At 36.5% G+C, this 24,224-nt stretch overlaps 2 protein-coding genes across 2 annotated transcripts in view; one reads left to right on the top strand and one right to left on the bottom strand.

Annotated features, from left to right (window-relative positions):
* Positions 1 to 21,158, bottom strand: part of LARP7 (La ribonucleoprotein 7, transcriptional regulator) — a 30,857-nt gene extending 9,699 nt beyond the window's left edge. The window contains exons 1-9 of the mRNA XM_044680486.1: positions 21,044 to 21,158; positions 8,747 to 8,950; positions 3,546 to 3,646; positions 3,377 to 3,460; positions 2,982 to 3,146; positions 2,736 to 2,844; positions 2,271 to 2,654; positions 2,040 to 2,184; positions 121 to 260 (exon numbers count right to left, since the gene is read on the bottom strand). Coding sequence (XP_044536421.1) covers positions 121 to 260; positions 2,040 to 2,184; positions 2,271 to 2,654; positions 2,736 to 2,844; positions 2,982 to 3,146; positions 3,377 to 3,460; positions 3,546 to 3,646; positions 8,747 to 8,948 — 1,330 coding nt within the window. The 5' untranslated portion in view covers positions 8,949 to 8,950; positions 21,044 to 21,158. The remainder of the gene's footprint in view (positions 1 to 120; positions 261 to 2,039; positions 2,185 to 2,270; positions 2,655 to 2,735; positions 2,845 to 2,981; positions 3,147 to 3,376; positions 3,461 to 3,545; positions 3,647 to 8,746; positions 8,951 to 21,043) is intronic.
* Positions 21,159 to 23,908: 2,750 nt separating this feature from the next.
* The window catches only part of ZGRF1 (zinc finger GRF-type containing 1), an 86,720-nt gene continuing 86,404 nt past the window's right edge, over positions 23,909 to 24,224 (top strand). The window contains exons 1-2 of the mRNA XM_044681050.1: positions 23,909 to 23,929; positions 24,040 to 24,120. Coding sequence (XP_044536985.1) covers positions 23,909 to 23,929; positions 24,040 to 24,120 — 102 coding nt within the window. The remainder of the gene's footprint in view (positions 23,930 to 24,039; positions 24,121 to 24,224) is intronic.

Below are 24,224 nucleotides of genomic sequence, written 5' to 3'. Positions count from 1 at the left end.
TGGGTTAAAAAAACTTCTATTAGCCATAATGTTTTAATTTGAGGTATATCTCCAAATAGGAAAAATAACATTTAAATAAAAAGGATATATGAATTATAAAAGTTATAACACTGTCTTTACCATGGCCATTTTTAATTCCAGGGTCTGTGTCCATCTGCCCAGAATTCTCTGACTTTATTTGAGATATTGTTTTTTTTAAAGAAGCCATACTGGCTTTCTGCAGAGCCAAATACTCTTTTTTCAATTCCATCCATTCACTCCTAGAAGGGAAGAAAACTGAATGAAATACTGTTGTCAGCTAATGACAAAAGAATGAGAAAAATAGCCAAATATGTGATTTGCAAAACTTTCCTTTTTTTTTTTTACTTTATGCATATGCTTAAATGACCTCTTTGCACTTTAAAGAAAACCTAGCAAACAAGTAAACAACTGTACATCTCTAAAACAATCATAAAAGACTGCAGTGTTTTTAGTTCCCTAGGGACTTTATTAAGAATGCTTTTCGAATATAGATTTCTGGAAATAAGTTTCAGGATTAATTCATTAACTAGGGAAGATAAATTTTTTTTCAAGAAAAAAATTAGATTAAAAATTTTAAAAGCTTTGTTAAAATTCCACCCCCCCAACATAAGTGATAACATTCCTTAGTATTTACTGGCATCAAAAGGAATTTCTAAAAAGAAATAATACCCAATGGAAGCAATTTCTGTATTTACATACATTTAACATATAGAGGTTTTTGCAAACAGCTACAGCTCAGATAGATAGAAACACAATGCCTATTCGGACACTGTGAGAACACTCATTGTTACTCTAATCTGTGCCATCAAAGGAGTTGATAGGGGATTTTTAAAGAGGAGGATATCTTGTGGTAATGGTTTTAGCAGTTAACTTTGACAACTGTATACTTCAAAAAAAAAAAAAAAAAAAAGCCATCCAGACCCACCCAGGATCATACATCCCCAGAGAGCAGATACATTAAAATAACAAAAGCCTCATGTAATGATTCTTTGAGATAAAAAGGCAAAAGGAACTCTGGAGTTAAGAATGGTATAAATAGAAGTAGGGGGAGCTAGAGTCTTAGACACAAGCTGAAGAGGAAGCCAAGAAGGAAGAGAAAACTGACTCCTGTTAAGGTATGAGAGAATCCACTTAACCCCCAACGGGAACTCTTGGGACCCCTTCTACTTTAACATGGAGGTACTTTCTGTGATTAATAAAAAGGTAAGTGCTTCCATGTTTTGGTAGGAGTGAATCCTGCTCTCCTCCTTCAATGAATTAGGGATATTTTGATTCCTTGAATTGTTTTAACGTTAGGACTTAAAGGAATTCTCTTTGCTTTAACATGGGGGTACCTGCTATGTAATAAAAAAGTAAGTGCTTCCATGTTTCAGTGGAGAGGGTTCCAAATTGGCAGTTTTAGGTAGATTTCATACAATTTCTGACGTGAATCTTGGAAATGAAAAATGTTCTCATTTTGCAGGATGAGATGTTCGTGGAGGATTCAATGTTGGGCTTCCGAATCTGTTTTCAGGATTCCCCGTCACTTAAACGTGGATTTACTTGCTTTGTTTCTAAAAAAAGTAAGTGCTTCCATGTTTTAGTGATGGTGAGTCTTACTATTCTTATTACAAAAAAACTGGGTATGTTTGAAAGCCTGATCTATTTTGAATGAATGGACACAAATTTGAGGACCTCCTCTGCTTTAACATGGAAGTGCTTGCTGTGATTTTAAAAAATTAAGTGCTTCCATGTTTGAGTTGTGGTGATTCCTAAAGGCATAAAGAATTTATTTACTAGATTTTTCCCACGTGGGTTACAAAATTTCTTTGGCTACAGGCCACTACTGTTGCTAACATGCAACTCTGTTCTATATAAACGGGAATTGCACTTTAGCAATGGTGATGGCCTGGAAGACATTAAATAAGGTATTTTCCACAAATTTTATTTCACTATGTCTCTGTAGATACAGATGTATGTGTCTATCTTAATAAAATTGAGCCTAACTAAACAAAAGGAGTTGTTATTTAGTAACATACTTTGATAGTACTCTTAATGGTATGACCTCCTCCCCCATTTTGTGTCTTTCTTTATGTTTCTTCTTATGCTTCCTTTTTGATTTTAAAAGGGATCCATCTTTCATATCTCCAGCATCTTTCTCCTCTTCAGTAGAGACTTCTAGGTCTAAAAGAGAAGAGATGATTAATTGTAATTACTACTGTTTGACCATTTATCCTTTAAAAAAAAGGGCTTTCCCCCCATATCCCTACCTTTACAATCCTTTGGTATTTCAGCTTTTGACTGCTCCTCTTTAGTACTTTCTTCCTTCAGAGAGCTTTTCTTAACTTTTGATCTTGGCATCAGTGTCTCTACATCTCCAGAATTCGTTCTCTTCCTCTTCCCTCTGACTTCTTCAGGTAAACCCAACACTTCAGATCGTTCCTTTTTTTTCTTCTCCTTCTTACAGGGTGGTCTTTGGGTATCTGAACTACCCACTTCAGAGCCCTCTGATGTTGTTCTATGCCTTTTAAGCTTGTTTACATGTTCTAGATGTTCCTCAGTGGCATCTGTATTTGTTTCCTTGGGTTCCACTGCTGTCTGAATACCTTCCTTTTTAATTCGGGATTTCTTTTTCTTTTTTTTCTTCTTTTCTTCTGTATAGAAATCATATCATTAAATGCTTGTCAAATGTTTCCAAATTAAATTAAAATATAAATATGAAAAAGAGGACCTACCAGCAACTCTACAGATATTAGTATTAAGGGTAGGTATAGGTTTGTTTTTCACTGTCTTTGGAAACATTCCAGGTTTTCTTGGTGCTTCCTCTGGTGGATTATTTAAAAACTTAAAAAAACATAAGTAGGAAATTAGTCAAATGTGTGCCATTTTCAAAATGTCCTTTGTCTCTGTAACATCCCCCTTTATCCCTTTCCCTCCAGAGTGTGTGTTTCACCTCAGTCACCTCAAGTTTGACCACCTACCTCTATAGCTTTGTCAGCTTGTTCTTTTGTTTCAAATTCTACAAATGCAAATCCCTTTGGGTCTCCAGTGGACTTGTAATGAGGAATGCTGATATAAACAACATTCCCACATTTTCCAAATACTCTTTCAATCCAGCTATGATTAACATTCTTGGGAAGCAGTTCCTAAAACAGTTAAAATGAAATTTTAAAAAATTATTTCAATAAGCCTTGACATTAAGCTGTTTCAATTCTTTACAAATGACAGAAACAAAAATTTATGCACTTCTGATCCCATTGCTGGGAGGTGTTTGCAAGGATGGAGGAAGTCTGTAGGGTCTCTCATCTACCAGGTTCTAAAATATTCAATAAATCTTTGTTTAAACATAACCTCCCAAATTGTATATAAACCTTACCACGTAGACAGTACGATCATCCACATCTTTTGGCTTCTCACCCAGTGGCTGACGCCTCCTTACTCTTGTGCCTTCCAAATCCAACTAGGGGTGGGGAAAAAACTGTTAAAAAGTAGTTCATGAATAGAAGGTTATGAGAATGTCAACTAAGAAGTTAAATTATACTCACCTCTACAACAGATGAACTTTTTAAGGCTCTGGCTATTAATTTCCCATCAGTTGTCAATTTTTTCATTTTGTTAAATGATACAAGAAGTGATATATCAACATCTAAAGGTTAAAATTGATAAAAATGAAGTTACTTTTAGTTGAGGGTAGTAGTAGCAAGGAAAATAACCCAAATGGCAAGTTTGGGGTTGAAAAATTTCCTATTTAAAATAGTCGATAATGGGGGATGTCTTTTTAGCCAGTGGAACATTATGATTATTTTGTAAACATAAAAAACATGGTTTAATCTCAATTGTTACAGATCTTCAATACATGGAATTATGCATAGCTTAAACTTCCTATGTTATTCCTCAGTATCATTTTAATCAGTGGAATTTACAAAATCACTTCCAAATCCTACCCCCTCCCCAAATTTATATTTTGAGAAATATCCAGAGACTGAACTCATGTAGTCTGCTTGTTAAAATATAAAAGCCCTTCAAAGGGTTTGAGGGCAAGGATCTTTCACCCATCCTGACTCAAAATTCCAAAAGTATCATTCTGGCCACTAAGGCCTTAGGCAAATTTCTTATCTATGGTAAGATTCCTATTTTAAGAGATTAACTCTGGCTTATTTCACCCCTTCTATCTTTGCCCTTCAGGTGGCACAGCTACAGAATATTTCTCTTAAATGCTGGAAGGGAGCATGGGAATTGGAGATTTCAACAGCAAGGGATCAATTGGGCTGGTTCTAATTTTAGCAATGAAATACATTCTTTTTAAGGACTAGTCACTTGACTAGAACAGTCTTTGCATTTATATGTCAATATAGCATAATACATTTTGGTCAGGTGCTAAAATTTAACCTAAAAAATGATAAGTACTGAATGTGGATACTTTAGCAACTTGACTAAGAATCCAAGTTAAAAGTTTTAAAAATTTACAAGAGCTATTTGTCTTCTTTTTACCAAGCTATTTGTCATCTTTTACCAATTTGCCTTTCTAATGGTGGTTTACACCTGAAAGGTGTTAATTTGCATTTCTGAAAAGGCTAACTTGGTAGGATGAAAGGGGCAATATAAGTAGGATATCATGACCTTAAATTCTAAAAGAAAACAATCCCCAAGGAACACAAGGCTCTCAAGGATCAAAATAAGATTTTAAAAATAATTAATAAAAAAGTAAGAGGTTATATATATATAAGAGGTGAATATACAAAGCTCTTTACAGGATACAAAAAAGTACAGTTATGCAGGAACATCTATAGAGTAAAAACTGAGAATATGAGAAAGCTGACAGGAAGTATTGGGGGAAGAGGAAAGGATCAAAGAAAAAGTGAATTATTTCCTTCTATATGACAGACCAAGAAGTATCCAAAAAGTAGCTGAAACCCCAGACAACCAGGTACAGTACCTGAGATCCTCTCAAATTCAAGTCCAGATAAACTTGAAAGGAATTCTGAACTAATGAATGTTTAATTCAAGTACTCTAAGCTTCTACTGTGTATGTGTACTATGCTAGACAATGGGGATATAAAATGCCCCAGTCTTCAAAGACACAATAGGACACATAAATGAAATAAATCTTTTAAAGTTATTATAGAATGGGAGAGGTATCTTAGTACCACAGATAGGCAACTTTGGTCAACTGTCAAGAACTGAATCTACCAAATGAGCTCCCTGCATACCTTAAATAAGTGCTAATACTTATCTGCAAACTAAGCTCATGCACTTGACTTTAAATGTTGTGAAAATAGACACTTTGGAAAGGAAAAGCTGTAATAGACCATGTTGAACTGATGAAATTTTTGACAGGATTACCACATCAAATAAATATTTAATAAAGCATTTGGCAAAGTTTCTCATTTCTGTCAACAAGGTAGACAAATTTAGCCCAAAGCAGACAGTGATGAGCCTCTCTACTGCCTTTTGGTTAGTTCTTTGCTCATTTCTTTGGTTGCCCAATTCCATGAATTACCGAGATGACACCTCTCGGCCCTTGCTTCATAAGAGTTTGGGGTCATTTTCTAATTTCTCAGCCAAAAATGGTAACCAGAGAGATACAACAATGCCTGGGAAGGGAGAGTCCAGTTCCAACCACTTTCCTGGACCTTAAGTTTATGGCATATTGAGGCCAGAAAAGAAAAGACTCAATGGAGACATTTGGCTACTGTAAAATGTGGCATTAGGATTGGTGCAAGAAAAATGCAACAATGAGAACTAATAAAAATGGAAGAGGCTCCCTCTAGAGGGAAAATAATTCCCCATTCACTATAGAATTGGACAAATGCTTCATTAACTAATAAATTAAATTCATGACTAAAAAGGGGTGGAGTTGGGTGCTTATTAAATAACAGGCTAGAGCAGTGATAAAGCAGTGATGGGCAACATTTCAGGGGGTCAGATGTGGCCCCCTGAAATGTTTTATCCGACCTGGAGACAGTATTCCTAATCTGACAAATAAAATGAGCAGGATACAATGAAACTTCCAAAAGAAACACTGACAGATGAGCATTTCCTTTCCTTTGGCCCCCTCTTTAAAAAGTTTGCCCCAATTTGGAACTATGCTCAAAGGGCTATAAAAGAATGCCTGCCCTTTGATCCAGCCATACCATTGTTGGGGTTGCACCCCAAAGAGATCATAGATAAACAGACATGTATGAAAATATTTATAGCTGTGCTTTTTGTGGTGGCAAAAAACTGGAAAATGAGGGTATGTCCTTCAATGGGGGTATGGCTGAACAAATTATGGTATATGCTGGTGATGGAATACTATTGTGCTAAAAGGAATAATAAACTGGAGGAGTTCCAGGTGAACTGGAGAGACCTCCAGGAACTGATGCAGAGCGAAAGGAGCAGAGCCAGAAGAACACTGTACACAGAGACCAATACACTGAGGTAAAATCGAATGTAATGGGCTCCTGTACTAGCAGCAATGCAATGACCCAGGACAATTCTGAGGGATGTATGGAAAAGAACACTATCCACATTCAGAGGAAGAACTACAGGAGTGGAAACACAGAAGAAAAACAATTGCTTGAACACTTGGGTTGAGGCGGACATGACTGGGGATGTAGACCTGAAAGGACCACACCAATGTAACTATCAACAATTTGGAAATAGGTCTTGATCAATGACACATGATAAAACCAGTGGAAATACGCATCAGCCAATCAGCCATGGGGGGGGGGAGTTGAGGGAGGGTGAAGGGGAAAGTAAGAGCATGAATTATGTAACCATGTTAACTTTTCTAAAAAATAAATATTAATAAATGTTTAAAAAAAAAAAAAAGGTTTGCCCATCACTGGCAAATGGTCCCTGGAAGTCTGATTCTGTGGGGAAAAAAAAACAATTTCAAAGGAAGAAGTAGCAGAATGTATCAATGAATTATGAGTAAGAGCAGTTACAGAAGAATTTTTCCAAATCATCAAAAGAACAAATAATTCCTAATAAAACTTTGGATGTTACTAAGTAGAACAACAGAAGGCACGCTACCCATTTCTTTTTATCAAGGAAATATGGCCCTGATTTTTAAAATTAAAACAGTTTTAAAATTATAGGCTAATCTCCTAATGAAAATGAATAGAAAATTAAAATACTGCTAAGTAAAATAATCTTATGGTTTACCTCTTAACACCAAATAAAATTTATATCAGGAATAGTAGGATGGCTCTATTTTACAGTATCAATAAAAGTGAAGAGACCTCTGATAAAAATGCAGAATCAGGTCAAAATTAAAAACACTTAAGAATATAAAGATCACAAGTATCCACCTGAAACCTACAGCCACTGGGAAATGATAAATGCTAGCTAAAGATACAAAACCCTTATATTTGGTGTATTAGAAATGGTTATAATTGCAATAAGAAAGCAAAAATAATCTAGGAAACATTAGAAATGTAATATGCTGATGATAATTTTTCCCTGAGGGTCACCAGATTATAGATTACAAGATATGCACTTAAAAGATCTTTTGCATTTTATATGCACTAATAGATATAAAATTAAAAAACAACTAAAAGTAGTCAGACAAAGGTAACCAATATAAAGGCAAGCATAAAGCTGAAATGACAGCAATAAAGATTTAAATTGGAGAGAAATTTAGTGCTTGTGGCTAGTTCGATACAATAGTTCAACATAGTAAATTTCTAAATGAGTTTACAGATTTTGTGCAATATCAGTAAAAATAAAGCATCAACAGATTCCTTTATAAAAATAGATTGTCACATAGAAGAGATTACTATGTGGGTTTGGCCTTAAAACAATTGTAATCCTCAGTTCTTCTCAAAGCTACCAGCTACAAGGCAAAACATTAACAGATTGTAAGAAAAAAGAAAACAACCCAGATATGGGACCAAAATATATCAGACATTTTTATTTTTTAAAACTAGACTTATTAATAAATATTGTTGGGGAAGATGGCCAACAAATTTCTCATAACATACTTCAATAGAGCTATGAAATCTCAAAAGGTAAGCTTCTGTAGAGCAAGGTTTGTTTCACTTTTGGGGTTTGTATCCTAAAAAAGAATACCAACTTGGGGGCAGCTGGGTAGCTCAGTGGATTGAGAGTCAGGCCTAGAGACTGGAGGTCCTAGGTTCAAATCCGGCCTCAGACACTTCCCAGCTGTGTGACCCTGGGCAAGTCACTTGACCCCCATTGCCTACCCTTACCACTCTTCCATCAAGGAGCCAATACATAGAAATTAAGGTTAAAAAAAAAAATAAAAATAAAATAAAAAAAAGAATACCCACTCAAGGGTAAAGTAAAAACATGAATTATGTAACCATGGAAAATTTTTCTAAAAATAAAAAATTTATCAAAAAACAAACAAATAAACAAATACCTATGTTTAAAAAAAAAGAATACCCAAATGTAATAGAAATGAAGAAGATAAAGAAATTATCAAAGAGTTATAAGAAAAGCAATTTGAAGCAAAGTTATAGACAGATGAACATTACACATTCTGACCATAACTATATAAAAAAGCATAATCAAATATAGGAATCAATCACTAATAAGTTTGTACAGTATATAATAAATGATTTAAACAGAATTATATTTATTTGCCCTTGTTCAAAACAAACTATTTTATAAAGTTTGTTAAAAGACATTTTTCCTTGTAAATTTAATTTTTGGATCAACATATATAGATAAATGACTAACTTCAAAGTTAATGCATGCCTAAATACATAGTACATATAATACATAAAAGGAAACTTACATCCATCTCGAGATTTCTCTATTTGCTCTCGAAGGAATCTGTCCTTGTGAAGATTGGCATCCCCAAACCAGAAATCCACTTGCTTAGCAATATCTGAAAGCACCTGCTTGACTCTTGATCGTTTCTTTTTTTCCCCCTCTTTTTTCTGTTCAGTGCTTTCCTCTTCCATTGATTTGTCTTGATTGCCACTTTCAGTTTCCATTACTGTAAAGTTCAGAAGCTGAATTTTAAAAAGCATTTAAATTCCTTTTCATATTAACTATATGGTATTTTTTAGCTTTCTAATGATTATTTCTTCCAAGATTTTCTCTTTACTGAGCAGTACTTTACTGAGCTAAAAATCCCCTGGAGGAATATAGCTCAAGCTTCTACAAGAACACTTTTAATGATCTCTTAACTATTTTCCACTAATAATCTTAAAGAAATATCATTGACTTGCATTTATTTTTCAATAAGTATTTATTGTACCATAAACAATTAATGTGTAGGTAGCAAAGAGAAGAGAAAAAAGGAGTCTGGACCCTTTAATTCATCATCATGAAGGAAATCCTAGTGTGGACACTCCCTCTAGTGATAGAGATCTACAATTTTTTCTGTAACTAATGCTTCTTTATTGTTGTTATTAGCTTAGGTTTCTATTGTTTAAATTTTGACTCTTTTTTGTTTGCTTTTAACTTGTGAAATTATGGTCTAATGACAGTTCATTCTCTTCATTCAACTGACATTACAGGACTATATATAGTCAAGGTGTGACAAAGTTTCTTTGGATTCTCACCGGCATTTCAACTTGGGCAAACCTTCTGAATACAAGTTTTCACTGGTGCCCTTCATTTCAGTATTTCCTACTAATGGAATTCAATACATAATGATTTAAAAATTGATTAAAAGTTCAACTCAAATGTAAGAATTAAGGTGTGAACAAAGAAACAATACAGTGGAAAACTTCCACCTGGTAATCCAATCTACAGTTTATCCTCCACTCATGAATAACCTTCCCAAGGTATTAAAAAATCTCCCAAGGTTCACTGTTACAGAAATAAAAATAAAAAAATAAAAAAGTTTAAACCCAACACTAGTGTTCAAGGTACTGTACAATCTGACTCCAATCTGCCCTTATAGCCTTATTTCCCTTTTCTCCCTTATTTCAGATCTAGCAGACTATTCTTTGTCCCCCAATCTTATCATGTTCTCTGCCACCTATTTATAATCATGTGTATATTAGATTCCCCCTACCTACCTCTAAACACTGAAGTCTTGTCTCAAGGTGACACCTCCAATCTTCTAAGACCCTCCTGCCCTGCTTCTCCTTACCTCTTCAAGATAAAAAATGCCCTTTCCCAAACTCATTTAACCCTTTCACATTCAACATTCAATTCATAACAATATTCTACTCCATTGCTCAATTATAATAGAAGTTCCTTAAAAGGAAAGGCTCCCTTCATCTTAAATCATCTGCTAGCTCTTACTGAAAGTTGGCTTTTCTCTTAATGCCACAGCTTCCCTGGCCACCCTTTTCAGTGCTGGCTGTATCCTTGCACATTTTCCTTGGTTCACTAGTCAAGGTAAGGAAACTGGAATATCCCCTGCTTCCCCATTGACACTTGCAGGTTATCACCTTCCCCCATCACTCAGTAACTTCTCTTCCTTTAAAGTTCATACCATTTACATTTAACAATCAAAATCCTAACTGCTGTCCACATACTCCCAGGTCATTCCTTTCTTAATGAGTTTTGTAATTGGCTTAAAATTTTTCTCTTTCTCAACTCCCACTTTCATTCTAGGGGAGTCAGCATATCTACTGATTTTCCCTCAAATATCTTAACCATCAGTTCCTCAACCTAGTCACTTTCCACACACTTTCCATGTGTGACTCTATCCCACCTCAGTCACACATAAAAATGGTCAGACTTGATCTTGCTGTCACTCATAAGTGTAGTACTACCTCTAAGTTCAAAATCCCCTTATTCAACCAAAATTAATTGCCTTTTCACCTCTACCTCTCCTTTTCCTTAGAAAATCCTACTTTTTTGCTATACCGTCCAATCCCATGACCCTTCAGTTCTCTCCATCTCCCCTGCACTGGTCACTCTCTCCTCTTTTCCCTATCTTGCCTCCTTGGTGAACCAATTTAACTTTACATTATCTACTGTCTTGAATCCCTAGCTCCCTTATCATACTGCTGATTACTCTCAGGCTTGGATCATTCTTCTTAAACCCTTTAATATGATATAATCATTCTACTGAAATGACTCTTCAAAGTTATTAATGATCCTTTAGTTGCCAGATCCAAACCTTTTCTCAATCCTCATTCTCTTTGACCTCTCTGTAGTTTTTGACACAACTGATCACTCCTTGACATTTTCTTCTCTATGGTTTTCAGGCCACCACTTTCTTACTTCTCCTTCATTCCTTCTCTGTCTCATTTGCTAGATCCTTTTCAGATCAAGCTCTCTTTTCAGGGTTCTATCCTGGGATCTCTTCACTTTTTCTATCCTACTTGGTGATCTTGTGCTCAGCTCCCATGGATACGATGATCATCTCTATCATGATGATTCTCAAATCTACCTATCCTGGCTATCAGCTGGTCTTTCTCAGATGGGACCTCCAATCTAGCATATTCAACACTTTCAGATGCTTGAACTGTCCAGTAGTCATCCATCTTACACTTCATAGGTCCAAAACAGAACTCATTATATTTTCCCTAAAACCTACACAAACACATCTTACATTTAATAGGTCCAAAACAGAACTCATTATATATTTCCCCTAAAACCTACACACACACACACACACACACACACACACACACACACACACACACACACACACACACACACACCCCTTGCCTTATTACTGTAGAGGGCAATCTCCTTCCACCAGAACCTCAGGCTTACAACCTTACAACCTAGAACTAATCCTCAATTTTTCACTCTCTTACTTCTCATACCTCACAGGCTTGTTGTCAATTTTGGGTCCTTTTTGCCCTTGTAAGATCTTGTGAATATGCTCCCTTCTGTCCTCTGATACTGCTACCACTCTAGGGCAGACCTTTATCTTTTTGCCTAGATTATTGCAATAGCCGGCTGGTAGGCCTGCTCTGCATGTCTCAAGTCTCTCCCTGCTCTAATCTATCCCCCATTCAGTCCCCAAAGTAATTTGTAAAATTTAAATGCGTAAATGTAAATTTACAAAGTAAAGCATCATGTCTCACCACTCTTTTCCCCTGCCCACCCTCCCACCTCACCTCAGTAAACTCCAGGGGCTCCATGACAAAATACAAAATATTCTGTCTGGAATTCAAAGTTTTTTATACTTCATAACCAGGTCCACTCCTACCTTTCTAGCTTTCTTGCATCTTACTCCCCAAAACATACCATTAGTGGCCTCCTGGCTATTCAATGAACAAGATACTCCATCTTTTGGCCCTAGGCATTTTCTCTGGCTTTTCCTCAGCCCTGAGAAATTCTGCTCTTCATCCTCCAGTTTGGCTCAGACCTCCCAGGTTTCCTTTATATTCCAACAAAAATCTCACCTTCTATAGAACGCTTTCTCCAATCTTTCAATTCTAGTGTCTTCCTTTTGTTCCTATTTAGCTTATAAATAGCCTGCTTTGTATATTTTTGTTTGCATGCTGTCTTCCCCTATTAGATTGTATGATACTTGAAGACAGGGACTGTCTTTTGCACCCCCCTTCCCCCCATGTTCCCTTTTAAATCTCCAGTGTTTAGCACAGTGCCTGGCATGTAGTAGTCACTTAATAAATGTATACTGATCCATCGATTGGGGAATGGCTGAATAAATTGTGGTATCTGATGGTGATGGAATAATGAACTGGAGGAATTCTATGTGAACTTGAAAGACCTTCAGGAAGTGAAATTGATGGAGAAAGAAAGGAGCAGAACTAAGAGAACTTGTACACAGAGACTGATACATTATGGCTCAATTGAATGTAATAGACTTTTCTACTAGCAGCAATGCAATGACCAAGGATGATCCAGAGAAATTTATGAGAAAAAAAGCTATCCACATCCAAAGAACCGTGGGAGCAGAAACACAGAAGGAAAACATATGATCACTCACATAGTGCGAAAGGGATGTGATTAAGGTTTAGATGTTAAAAGATCACTCTACTGCAAATATGAATAACAAGGAAATAGGTTTTGAACAATGATACATGTATAACGTAGTGGAACTGTTTGTCAGCTCTGTTTGTGGGGAGGGAAGGAGGGGAATCATGAATCATGTAACCATGGAAAAACATTCTAAATTAAAAAAATAATAAATATATAGATTGATCAATTATCCAAATTAACAAAGATATCTTTTATAAATTATAATATAATATGGCTGGATTCCTATAATTTTCCCATATCCATCCATTTCCTGACCTAATTCTGAGTACAATACTGTCTACAAATAATATATTCTCTTTTAGGAGAAAGAGTTAGGCAATTAGATGATCTCTCCAAAATTCAAACCTACAGAAAGATATTCAGTAGTTCCTTTCCTATCCATCCCTCAAACATCTGATTTGTCACTGATTTTTTTTTAAATTTAGGACAATAACAAAACTACTACTAATACAGGCACAAATTCAAACATTTTAATTTAAAAAATTTAATTTTAATTCAAAACCTGTGGCATATTATTGAAACCCACTATCAAAAATCACATTTAATTAAATGACATTGTTATCAGGGAGGCAAAGATGGCTCAATGTTAAGGAAAACAATTAACATATTTAATCACATTAAATACAAAAAATCCAAGAACATAAGCTTAACTCAATAGATTCTGAATAAGTCTGACAAAGTACAAGTCTGTGAGGCTTAAAACCTCTAGAAAATACAGGCACAGAACAGTAGTGTTCTGTTGAGTCAAACTCAAAATAGAAATGGGGAAACTAAACTTTTTCAGTATGTTTGATACCTCTGCCATAGAGGCATCTTAAAAAAAATGTTAAGAATTATCTATTTAAAACTAAAAGCAAGTAGTATATGCACTGGGGAAGCACTAGAACCTTTCCCAGGAAATACAAGAGTAAATCAAGGATATCCCTTTCCTTGCTATTATTTGATTTGATTCTAAAAATTCTACCAAGAGCAGAAGAACCTATAGATGTACAGAGGAAAAAAGCTTTCTATCTGCTGATTATCTGATGACTTACCTAGAAAACTTGCATTTCTATACAAAGATAACAAAATCCAGAAAGCAATAATGGAAAGGGAAGTCTCATTTAAATAACTATAAGATATACAAAATATTTTAAGTCAATCCACCAAAGCACACAGTATCTATGGAGATTTAGGGGCAGCAGGTGGCTCTGCTTGAGATCCAGACCCAGAGAGAGACCAGAGGTCCTGGGTTTAAATCTGGTCTTAGAAACTTCCTAGCTATGTGACCCTAGAAAGTCAATTAACCCCCACTAACTAACCCTTATTGCTCTTCTGCCTTGGAACCTACACACAGTACTGATTCTAAAACAGATGGTAGGTAAAAAGACTGTGGAGATTCGATGGGAAAATTCTCTTCAAAGAAATAAAGAACAATTTAAACAAAGGAAAATTCAGTCCTAGCAATATTAAAATAAGGTAAAAATGGCAATATGAGCAAAGATAATTTACAGATTGATAGAAGAAATATCTTAACTCCTTCACTCATAAAAAATAGGCTAGTTTCTCTTTAAAGAATATTGAAAACTTAGGGGCAAGTAGGTAGGATAGTGGATAGAAAGCATCAAGCCTAAATAGAAACACCTGAGTTCAAATCTGGATGGAGACATTTCCTAGCTATGTGACCCTAGGCAAATCACTTAAAATCTATTTGATTAAAAGAAAAGTATTTAAAATTCGAATGTTTCAAGGGAACTAAATGCTCAGGCTATTAAACTCACTTTCTGGTTGGGTACTGAAATAATTGATCCTAAAAAGGATGGTGTTGATGAGGTTACTGAGTTACTGAGGTTGACTGGATTCCTCAGTAACCTTCAGTGAAGAAAGCCTTAGTTTCCCTCACTGGACCAGTGCACTTTTCAATCTCCCAGAAAAGATTGCAAAAAACAGATAAGGGGTTTATTTTGAAACCAAGGTATTATAAAGGGAGGATAAAAGAATAAGGGTTCCCTAAATCTAAGGAGTTCTCACTAGCCTCCCACCGCCTAAACGCCCTCAAGGGGTATTTTCTTTATCTTGACACTCCCTAGGCCTTAACCAGGCTCTCTAGATTCCCAAACCTGACTAGCTAATCTGACTATTTAATCCTCCCAGATTGATTTGTAGGATGAAACAGGTCTTCTAATATCTTCAAGGGTGAACCCTTTATGGCTGAGTTCAATCCTAGTTGGACCAGGCCAGAGTTGGCTTCTGGCCTTCACCAGCACTGACAAGTTTTAGCTCAGGTTCACTGGTCACAGATCTTCTGAGTAGACAGGAACACTTTCAGCATACAGGAACAATTTGATTTAAACCAAGGAAGGATTCTCCAGTCAGGAACAACAGAAGTAAAGCCAAAACTTCCCAGCTCAAGAGAGAGGAAGTCCAAGCCCTAGACAGCTCAAGAAACGGGGAGTACAAAAGCCCAGAGCAACTGTTGTTGTTCACTAACTTTATCCCCTCTCTGTGTTCCAGAATCCCTTGTCACTTCATTCCTAGCATGAGGCTGCTCTCTTCTTGCAAAGACTCCTTCTCTTACTTATTGCAACCCATTTCTCCTCTTTTCTTCTAGCAGTACAAAATAACCACAAGGAGCTCTGGGGGTGTTATGTTTGTCTGGTGGGAAAAATTGGGCATCTCTGAAAAAGGAGCTTTGTTCTGCTGAATCAGTTCAAAGTGCCCTCAACTATATATCTTTGTTAAACTTCTTTTCCTATGGCTAAGTAAATCTCTTGGTATAACTACTGAATAACAGCCGTACCTCACTCTGTTCCAGTATCAAATCTAAGCTGCCAAAGAAATGGCCTGAACCAGGCCCAACCCAAACCAACAGATTTAGCGCTATACCAAATTACCAAAGAAATACTTTACAGAGCTAAACAAAATAAAAGAATTTGGATAAACAAAAGAAAAAAGATAGGAATGAAAGAATAGCATTTATAAACCTCATACTATAGTATAAAGTAGCAATCATCAAAACCATTTTGGTATTGGTTTAAAAAAAATAGAAAAGTAGATCAATGGAGCACACCAGACAAAGAACAATCAGAAATAATGGAATTCAATAAGTCTGCTGTATAAACCTGAAAACAAAAATTGCTGTAGGAAAAAAGTGCCTATTTGATAAGAACTGTTGGGAAAATGAGAGAGCAATTGCCTATTGCAATAGGTTTCTAGTTTGTCTCCTTGTTTCATCTCCCACCATAACAATCCATTCTATTCTCAGCTGCCAGTCTTCCTAACTCACAAGCCTGACAAGCCATTGCCCTTTTCAGTGCTTTAGTGTCTTCCTGTTACTTGCTGGGTCAAACAAATACTTCGCTCTGCCAATTAAAGGCCTTAATAATTTGACATCAGCCTACATTTTTAGGTTTATTCTATATAATTCTCCTTCCCTGTAGAGTCAAGCTGACTGTCTTGCTTTTCCTCACACTTGACACTGGGTCTTCTGCCTTCCATAGCCTATAGGCAGTCCTTCAGGCCAGTAAAGTTACTGCTCATCTGCATTGATTAGACTCCCTGATTTCTTGTCCAGCTCAAGAGTTATTCCCTATAAAAAGCCTTTTTGGTCCCTACCTCCCAAGTGTATTCTCCCTCCCAAAACTACTTTGTATAAGTTTGAATAATTTCAGTATGCAATTCTGAATATACATGTTTCCTTTGATAGAATATAAGTCCCTTGAGGGCAGTAGTTACTTCAATATTTGTATCCTCAGTGTTTAAGCATAGTGTGTAGCACATAAGCAAGCACATAATAAATGTCTGTTGAAGGGGCAGTTAGGCAGCTCAGTGGATAGAAAGCCAGGCCTGGAAATGGAAGATCTGGCTGCAGATGCTTCCTAGCTATGTGACCCTGGACAAGTTACTTAACCCCATTTCCCTACCCCTTACCACTCTCTTCTACCTTGGAGAATCAGTATTTACTGTCAATTCAAGATAGAAGGAAAGGATATAAAAAAAAATAAAAAAGGATATAAAAATAAAATAAAATAAATGCCCGTTAGCTGAGAAATTATAAAGGTTCTCTGATCCCTTTAAGGCAGTGGTTCCCAAATTTTTTTGGCCTACCACCCCCTTTCCAGAAAAAATATTACTTAGCCCCCTGGAAATTGATTTTTTAAAAAATTTAATAGTAATTAATAGGAAAGATAAATGCACAGGTGGCCATCACATCCCCACCTGGATCGCTGCAGCACCCACCAGGGGGCGGTAGTGTCCACTTTGGGAATCACTGCTTTAAGGGCTGGCCATCTCAGCAGCAATTCAGCAATGCCTCAAGATGACAAAATCATAAAAATACTTTATAAACTATTTTGCTACATGCCATACAGTATGTTTTCCAGTTTTAAGCAACCGAGTCTAGATTTTAATGGTCAGTAAATGACCAAAAAGTTGGAAAAAGATAAGGGATACAATAATTTTAAGACAGAGATTTCAAAGGTAGCAAAATTTTAGGTTCACACAGAAACTAGAAATTTGAATTCCTACTATTTCTATATACTATATGCACTGTGAGAGATATTAATTTTCAAATAACAAAAAAAGTTCATTTTGCCTGGTGATTATAAACATAAAACTTTATAGAGAGAATTAAATTATCTTCTAGCAAACATTTTTTAATTTGTAGGATTCTGATATTCTCTTAATGGTTTGTGATCTCCCTCTAACCACCTCCACCCATCTCCTAAAAGAGGTATTTGAGATAAATTCCATCTTCAACTGAATGAAATAGAATGTTGATATTTTTTTTAATGTCATGTTATGACTCAAGAAATAATTGATATGGAATGAAACCTACATCATAAATCTTTGACAATCTAGTAATTTATTTAGTTGGCCACTCAACAAATGAATAAGTCATCCCATAGCCATTGAATATTAGCCATTGTTCCTCAAATAATTTACAATTTTAAAAGTGATATAAGAACAAGAGAGTGCAATTAGTATGAGAGACAGAAACCAAGTACTAAAAAGAACTGGAAGGAAGTCCTCTTGCTCAGCTAGAAGGATAAGGGAAAGGCTCATGGAGATGATTGCATTTGCATCTTCATTGAGAGATAGAGAGGATTTCAAAAGGCAAAGATCACAGATTCAAAGAAAGAAGGGACTTTACAAAGGTCATTCAATCTACTTTGGTTATTTTACAGATGAGAAAACTTAAGGCCTAGAGAGGAGCATAACTGACAGTAAATTCAAAGCTGTTCTTTCTGCTACCCCACAAAGACCTTCATTCTGGGTAGCCCAGGCCAGTAGTGTCAAACTCAAGTAGAAATGGATCTCTGTGGCTGCATATTGATTTAGAAAAGCACAAATTAACAATATCTATATTATGTTGTATCTTTATTTTGTGAAACATTTCCAATTTCTGATTCATTGTGGTGGAGAATGAAGGTATTACACACACACTCAGTTTATAAGTGATCAAACATTTTTACATCCATTATCTCATTTCATTCTCAGAAGTTCAAGCATGATCATTCTAGCTTAAAGGTGAGGAAATAATCTCAGAAGGGTTATGTGACTTTTTGAAAGCCACACTACTACTAAGTGGCACAGCAGAGATGGTGCAAGACTATCTCTGGAAGAACATGTCTAAGAAATCAAAAGGTATAGTAATTTATTTTTTAAAAGGGGATGATATACACATATACTATACTCTTCCTGCGAAAGGACTTCATATCCCCATGTCTATTGCCCCACCTTCTTTATATCACTGACAGTGGATTTTATTTGCCAGTACCACCTTCCCTTATAGTTTGGGTCCTCAAGTTTTTTTATTCTTTCAATTTCCTGCATATTTTGACATAATCACAGTTTAATCCCAGAACAAAAATGTGGTCTTTGACAAAATATTATTTATTTCCACTTAGCAAATTAATGATTGAAAAAATAAAAACCTTGCTATACTTTCCCTTACATCTCATTCACTAAGGGAGTTGCTTAAATTTTTATTACAGTTAACACTAATTTACTCAGGGACTACCTCAGTGACATCTTTTATCAACCACACAAACTACTTTAGACCATTTTACTTTTCTTTCCATAAAGAAGAAAACTGAAAAAAAGAGAAATGGATGTCACTGAATTTCAGTGATTTTTGTGTGTCATTAAAATACCAGTCAAAGCTTGCTTTATTCCTTTAAGGAACTGTAATTAATGCACATTATGGCCTTTGCGCTTAAGATTTTCTTGAGTTGCAGGGTATGAAAAATCATCATTACACAATTAAAATTGGAGATAAGCCTCTCTCAACTCAACAAGGCTGTATCTCAGGACAAGGATCCTGAGGATCTTTCACAAATCCCATATTTAGTCTCTCAGGCTTGGAAAGCAAAACAACTATGGCTGAGTTGTTCAGTGACATAGCCAAGGAAGTAACGGACCTGGGATTAATAATAATAGTAGCTAGCATTTATGTAATGTTTAATATGTACAAAGTACTTTATTATTTTATTCCTCACAACTCTGGCAGGCAAGGTACTAGAATTATCCCTATTTTTTACAGGGCAAACAGGTTGAATGACACCCAGGGTCACATAGCCAGTAATTGTTTGAGGTCACATTTGAACTCAAAGAGCAACTAGGTGGTACAGATCTTAGTGTGCCAAGCCAGAGGTTAGAAAGACTCATTTTCCTGAGTTTAAATCCCACCTTAGACACTCACTAGCTACATGACCTTGGGCAAGTTATTTCACCGTTTGCCTTAGATCTGCCAAAATGAACTAGAGAAGGGAATAGTAAATCACTGCACCTATCTGCACCAAGAAAATCCCAAAAGAGGTCATGAAGATTCTGACATGGCGGGGTGACTAAACAACTTCCTGCCTCTAGCCCCAGGGCTAAGTAATGAAGCTGGGAATAATAATGATAATAACAACAGCTAGCATTTACAATAGTGTTTAACATGGACCAAACACTTTACAAATATTCTTTTCTTTAATCCTAAACAACAACCTTGGGAAGTAGGAGCTATTATTATCCTTATTTTACAGAAGAAGAACCAGGCAAAAGGTGCTGGAGTAACTTATCCAAGTTTATAAAGCTAATAAATTTGAATTCAGATCTTCCTGCCTCGGGGCCCAGCACTCTATCCACTTTGCACCACCCAGATGTACTTCACCTCTCCTGACTTAAAGTTCAATATATTTATTACAACATATCCGGTGCATCTATTAAATGTTTGTTGATTTAACGGTAAACTAATACTATAGAATTAAAAACATCTGGCACACAGTAGGTGCTACTAAAATCTTGATTAGGCGATAAGTTAAAGTGAGGAAAGCCAAGTTAACCACCATTTATTAAATGCCTAAATTGTGCCTGGCATTATGCTAAGGCCTAGGAATACAAGGAAAGGAAAAGAAAAAAAAAAAGTTTTGCTTCCAAGGGGCTCATAGTCTAAATAGGGAAAATAACAGGGTAACTAACAGCTCCAAACGAACCAGTTACACACAGGATAAAGTGAGATTAGGCACTAAGAATAAGAAGGGCTGGGAAAGGATTCTTACAAAACGTGGGATATGAGTTGAGACCTGAAGGAAGCCAGAAGGCAAGAATAAGGAGAGAGCATTCCCTGCTTGGGAGAAAGTGCCTGGATTCCAGAAATGGTGTGTCTTTTTGGAGGAACAGCTAGGGAGGGGCTTGCAAAACTGGATGGAATGCACCTGGCATACAGCAGGTGTTTAATAAAAGTTTATCGACTGATTGAACGATAAATTAAGAGGATTGAAGGCACACTACCTGGCATACAGTTGGCGCTTAATAAATGCTAGTTGAATGCCTACATGGTGAATTAGGCATGGAAAGCATAAGGTTGGGATTCCGTCAGTGCTTAAGAAGAATCTGCAGAGACTAGTGAGATGGGCGTGTCTGGGGTTCATCATCTTCTCCCAACCCCACATTGGGGGCTACGCAGATTCCAGACTACCCGGGGGGGGGGCGGGGACACCCGAAGGCCTTCTGCGCGTGCGCCCTAAGATAAAAGTGGGAGGAGGGAGGTGGGTCGGTTGAAGAAAGGGGGGGAAAGGGGGCGGGGAGACAAATAGGAGAAGATGCAGGATGTAAAGCCAACCAATACGAAAAGGCGAATTTCGGCCTGACCCCCACGGGGCATCCCGAACTCGGTGTCTCTACCTCTCGCACTTACTCAGTTCAGTCCCCCAGGCAACGGGTCCAGACACCGAGCGTTTCAGAAACGGTCTCCTCCTCTCCACTCTTCCCAGTTGCTGGGGCCCTTACGTCACGCACTTCGCGACTGGAGCAGTCGCTCTGCCTCCTCCAAACTCGCGTGCGCAAGAACACGGAAGGAGGTGTGCGATTGGTGGTTTGTAGTGCGGGGGCGGGGCGCGCGGGAGGGGTACGGCGGGGGCCTGCCTGGGGGTTGTCGCGGAGCAGTGACGTCACCAGCTTTCGCGGGAAAAATTCGAATATTCGGACTCCCTACTAGGCCAGGTAATTCCCCCTGCTTCCCCTTCCACCACCCCAATTCATCTTTTTTGTGTGTAGCATTTCTGTGTGTGTGTGACTGTGTCTGCTTGTTGTGTGGGATCCGTGTGTTGTGTGTCTATTTGAATATCTGAGTGGGTTTGTGTGTTTTGTCGGGCAGGTTCCCCTGAGGGTGGGAGTGGAGAATGCGGATGTAAAACAGTCTTCCACCTGGTGCTTTGACTTTACTTCTAAGATCTTCTCCATAGGCCGAAGGGATTGAGCCTCCCCACCCCCCAGCTCGTGTTTTATAAATGCTTGTAATGGGAAAAGGGAAGAGGAGAGGTTCAGAATGCTTTGAGATCCCCTGGACAAAGAAAGGTTAAGGCTCTGGAGCTGGAAAGCCGCAGAGGACTCCTGAAGACCTGCTGTGTCTGAAGGGAGTCAAGTCAACAATCACTTTAATAAGTGGCTAGAGTGTGCCTGGGTCATTGGTTTTTGAAATGTGCTTATTCTGTGGATTTGGGTTTGGGAAAATGATCCTTTAAAGCAGGGGTTCTTCACCTTTTCTGGGTCATGGTCTCAATTGGTACTCTGGTGGCATAGATAGAGCCATTTTAGACGAAAGCATTTGTTACCTACATTCATAATTGAAGGAAATGATAGATTTCAGTTAGAGAAACTCAGAGTTTCAGTTAATGAAAATAAAAATCTAATTTTCTTCCCTGGCAGAGCTAAGGGACATCGTGAAACTATATCTACAGTCTCCTGTTGTCCTGAACCAAATTTTCTCAACCTTTTTTGTATCATGGACCTCCTTGGCATTATGTATGTCAAAACCTAGGGACCTCTTCTCAGAATATTGGACTTGAATGCATAAATCCACTAGGATTACAAAAGAAATTCTATTGAAATGTAGCTATCAACATATTTTTAAAATAAAAAGAAGTTCAGACTTAGGCTAACTCCTGCTGTAAAGGAGGAGGTAGGATGCAAAAAAAAAATCCTAAAAACCCAGAAGAGACACTATTTAATGAGAAAATATGCAGTGATTTTACAAGAGCTGATAAATTGATGCCTGGACTTTGTGAAGTGTAATAGAGCACTTGACCATATATATGTAAATATGTGTTAGAATGTAAGCATTTTACAAGTAGGAGTTCTTTCATTCATTGTACTTCTAAATGCTTGACATTGTGTTTGGGACGTAGTAGGCACCGAATGATTGATTAAGTAACTCAATAAACCAGTTGAATTAGGTAAATATTGCTAGATGAAAAATAAACCACACAAGAGACATCTGGTTAGTCTCCCTCCTCACATTCACTTTTAGACAGCATTATATTGACATGATCACAAACAGATCTCTGCCCATTAATAATTTTCAACTTAGAAAATTCTTTTTTAAGTCTAGGAACTTCTTACTTAAATTCCTTATAGTGTATCTATATTTAAATCCATCTTGACTTGTTTAACCCAAGGTAAACATAGATGTGAGAGAGTGACAAAACCCTATTTCTGAGGGTATGAATGTAACCCTGAGTTTTCTATAACCATGGAGACTGAGAGTTCTAGCAGGCTTCAGGTAAAGTCCTAGAAACAGACTGCTTTTAGAGGACCAATCTATATATTTAAAAAGTTATTTTATAAAGGCTTGTGATCAGATTTGGTTTCACATTTTTTTGGTTATAAACATCCCAAAATAGTCCCATTTCTGACTCTTTGCTTTATGATAAAATAACCTTAGTTCTAGTGGCCTTTCTGCATAAAATCATAAGACTTAGAATTTGAATTCTTAAGTCAAGTCTCTCTTTAAACAAGTAAAGCCCCAGAAATGAATTAACGTAAATGGAACAAGGGGGAAAGTGCCCCATATAGTTTCTGTATGCCATGTAGGACTTCCACAGATTATGATTTCTGCCTTGCTTCAGAACACAAAAGCCTATTCAACCTATTGGTAAATAGTCACTTTATAAGAATCTTTTCTGCTCCTTTAATTACACATATTTGATTACTGCCCTTACTGCAGCAGAATATTGACAGACTGAAAATGGAAGCTTATATTCAAAATACAAGGGGGCCACCTTGTGGTAGTTCTGCAGCAATTCAGAAAACTTAAATTGAACTGATTTTCAAGAATAGTTAAGATTTACAACTGATAGAATAACTTTACAGATGAGAAAAGTGATGCACAAAAGGATTAAATAATTGTCCAGAGGTAGTAAATAGCATAGTTCAAATTCATGTTTCCTGACTTCCAGGGCCAACTCTGTTTCCATAACTCGATGCACAGGCTTGGAGACAATGAATTTTAAAACCAAACAAACTTCTTTTCCAATACATATTTCCAATTGAATTTAATTCTTAGGTTACCATGTTCAAAGAAATTACTTTTCACAATTTTTTCTCAAGACATGGAACAGGTTATAAATAAGGTTATATATTCAAAACTTAAATTTTTTTTTACATTTCTCATCAGTGACGAACTCTGTGAATCTTGTATATGCTCAGGGCAAAATGAGCAAGTAGTGCAGCAGTTACTGAAGACTTCTTGGACCCAGGTAGATTTTTATCTCTAGCATAAACAATGGCAAGTCAAGAATTTATTGTAAGTATTTCATTCTTTGATTTTACGATTTCAATATTTAATATATATGTATTTCACAAATGTACTTAGAGCTCTATTTAAAACAATCTCTTCTTTTTTTTATAAATAAGGTACTATATACTCATCAAAAGATGAAAAAATCAAAAGTATGGCAAGATGGAATACTGAAGACCAGTTTTTCAGGAAATAAAGTAGGTTTGGGATAATCTATTAATGAGTCTAGAAGTTTGATTTTTTAAATTCATATTCAAACATTAAGAAAATTATATAAATTATAATGGATAGGCTCTTATTT

Source organism: Gracilinanus agilis, chromosome 6 (genome assembly GCF_016433145.1).
Source record: "Gracilinanus agilis isolate LMUSP501 chromosome 6, AgileGrace, whole genome shotgun sequence".
NCBI classification, from domain to species: Eukaryota; Metazoa; Chordata; class Mammalia; order Didelphimorphia; family Didelphidae; genus Gracilinanus; species Gracilinanus agilis.
The sequence above is the reverse complement of the archived record's forward strand: the minus strand, read 5'-3'. Positions and strand labels throughout refer to the sequence as shown.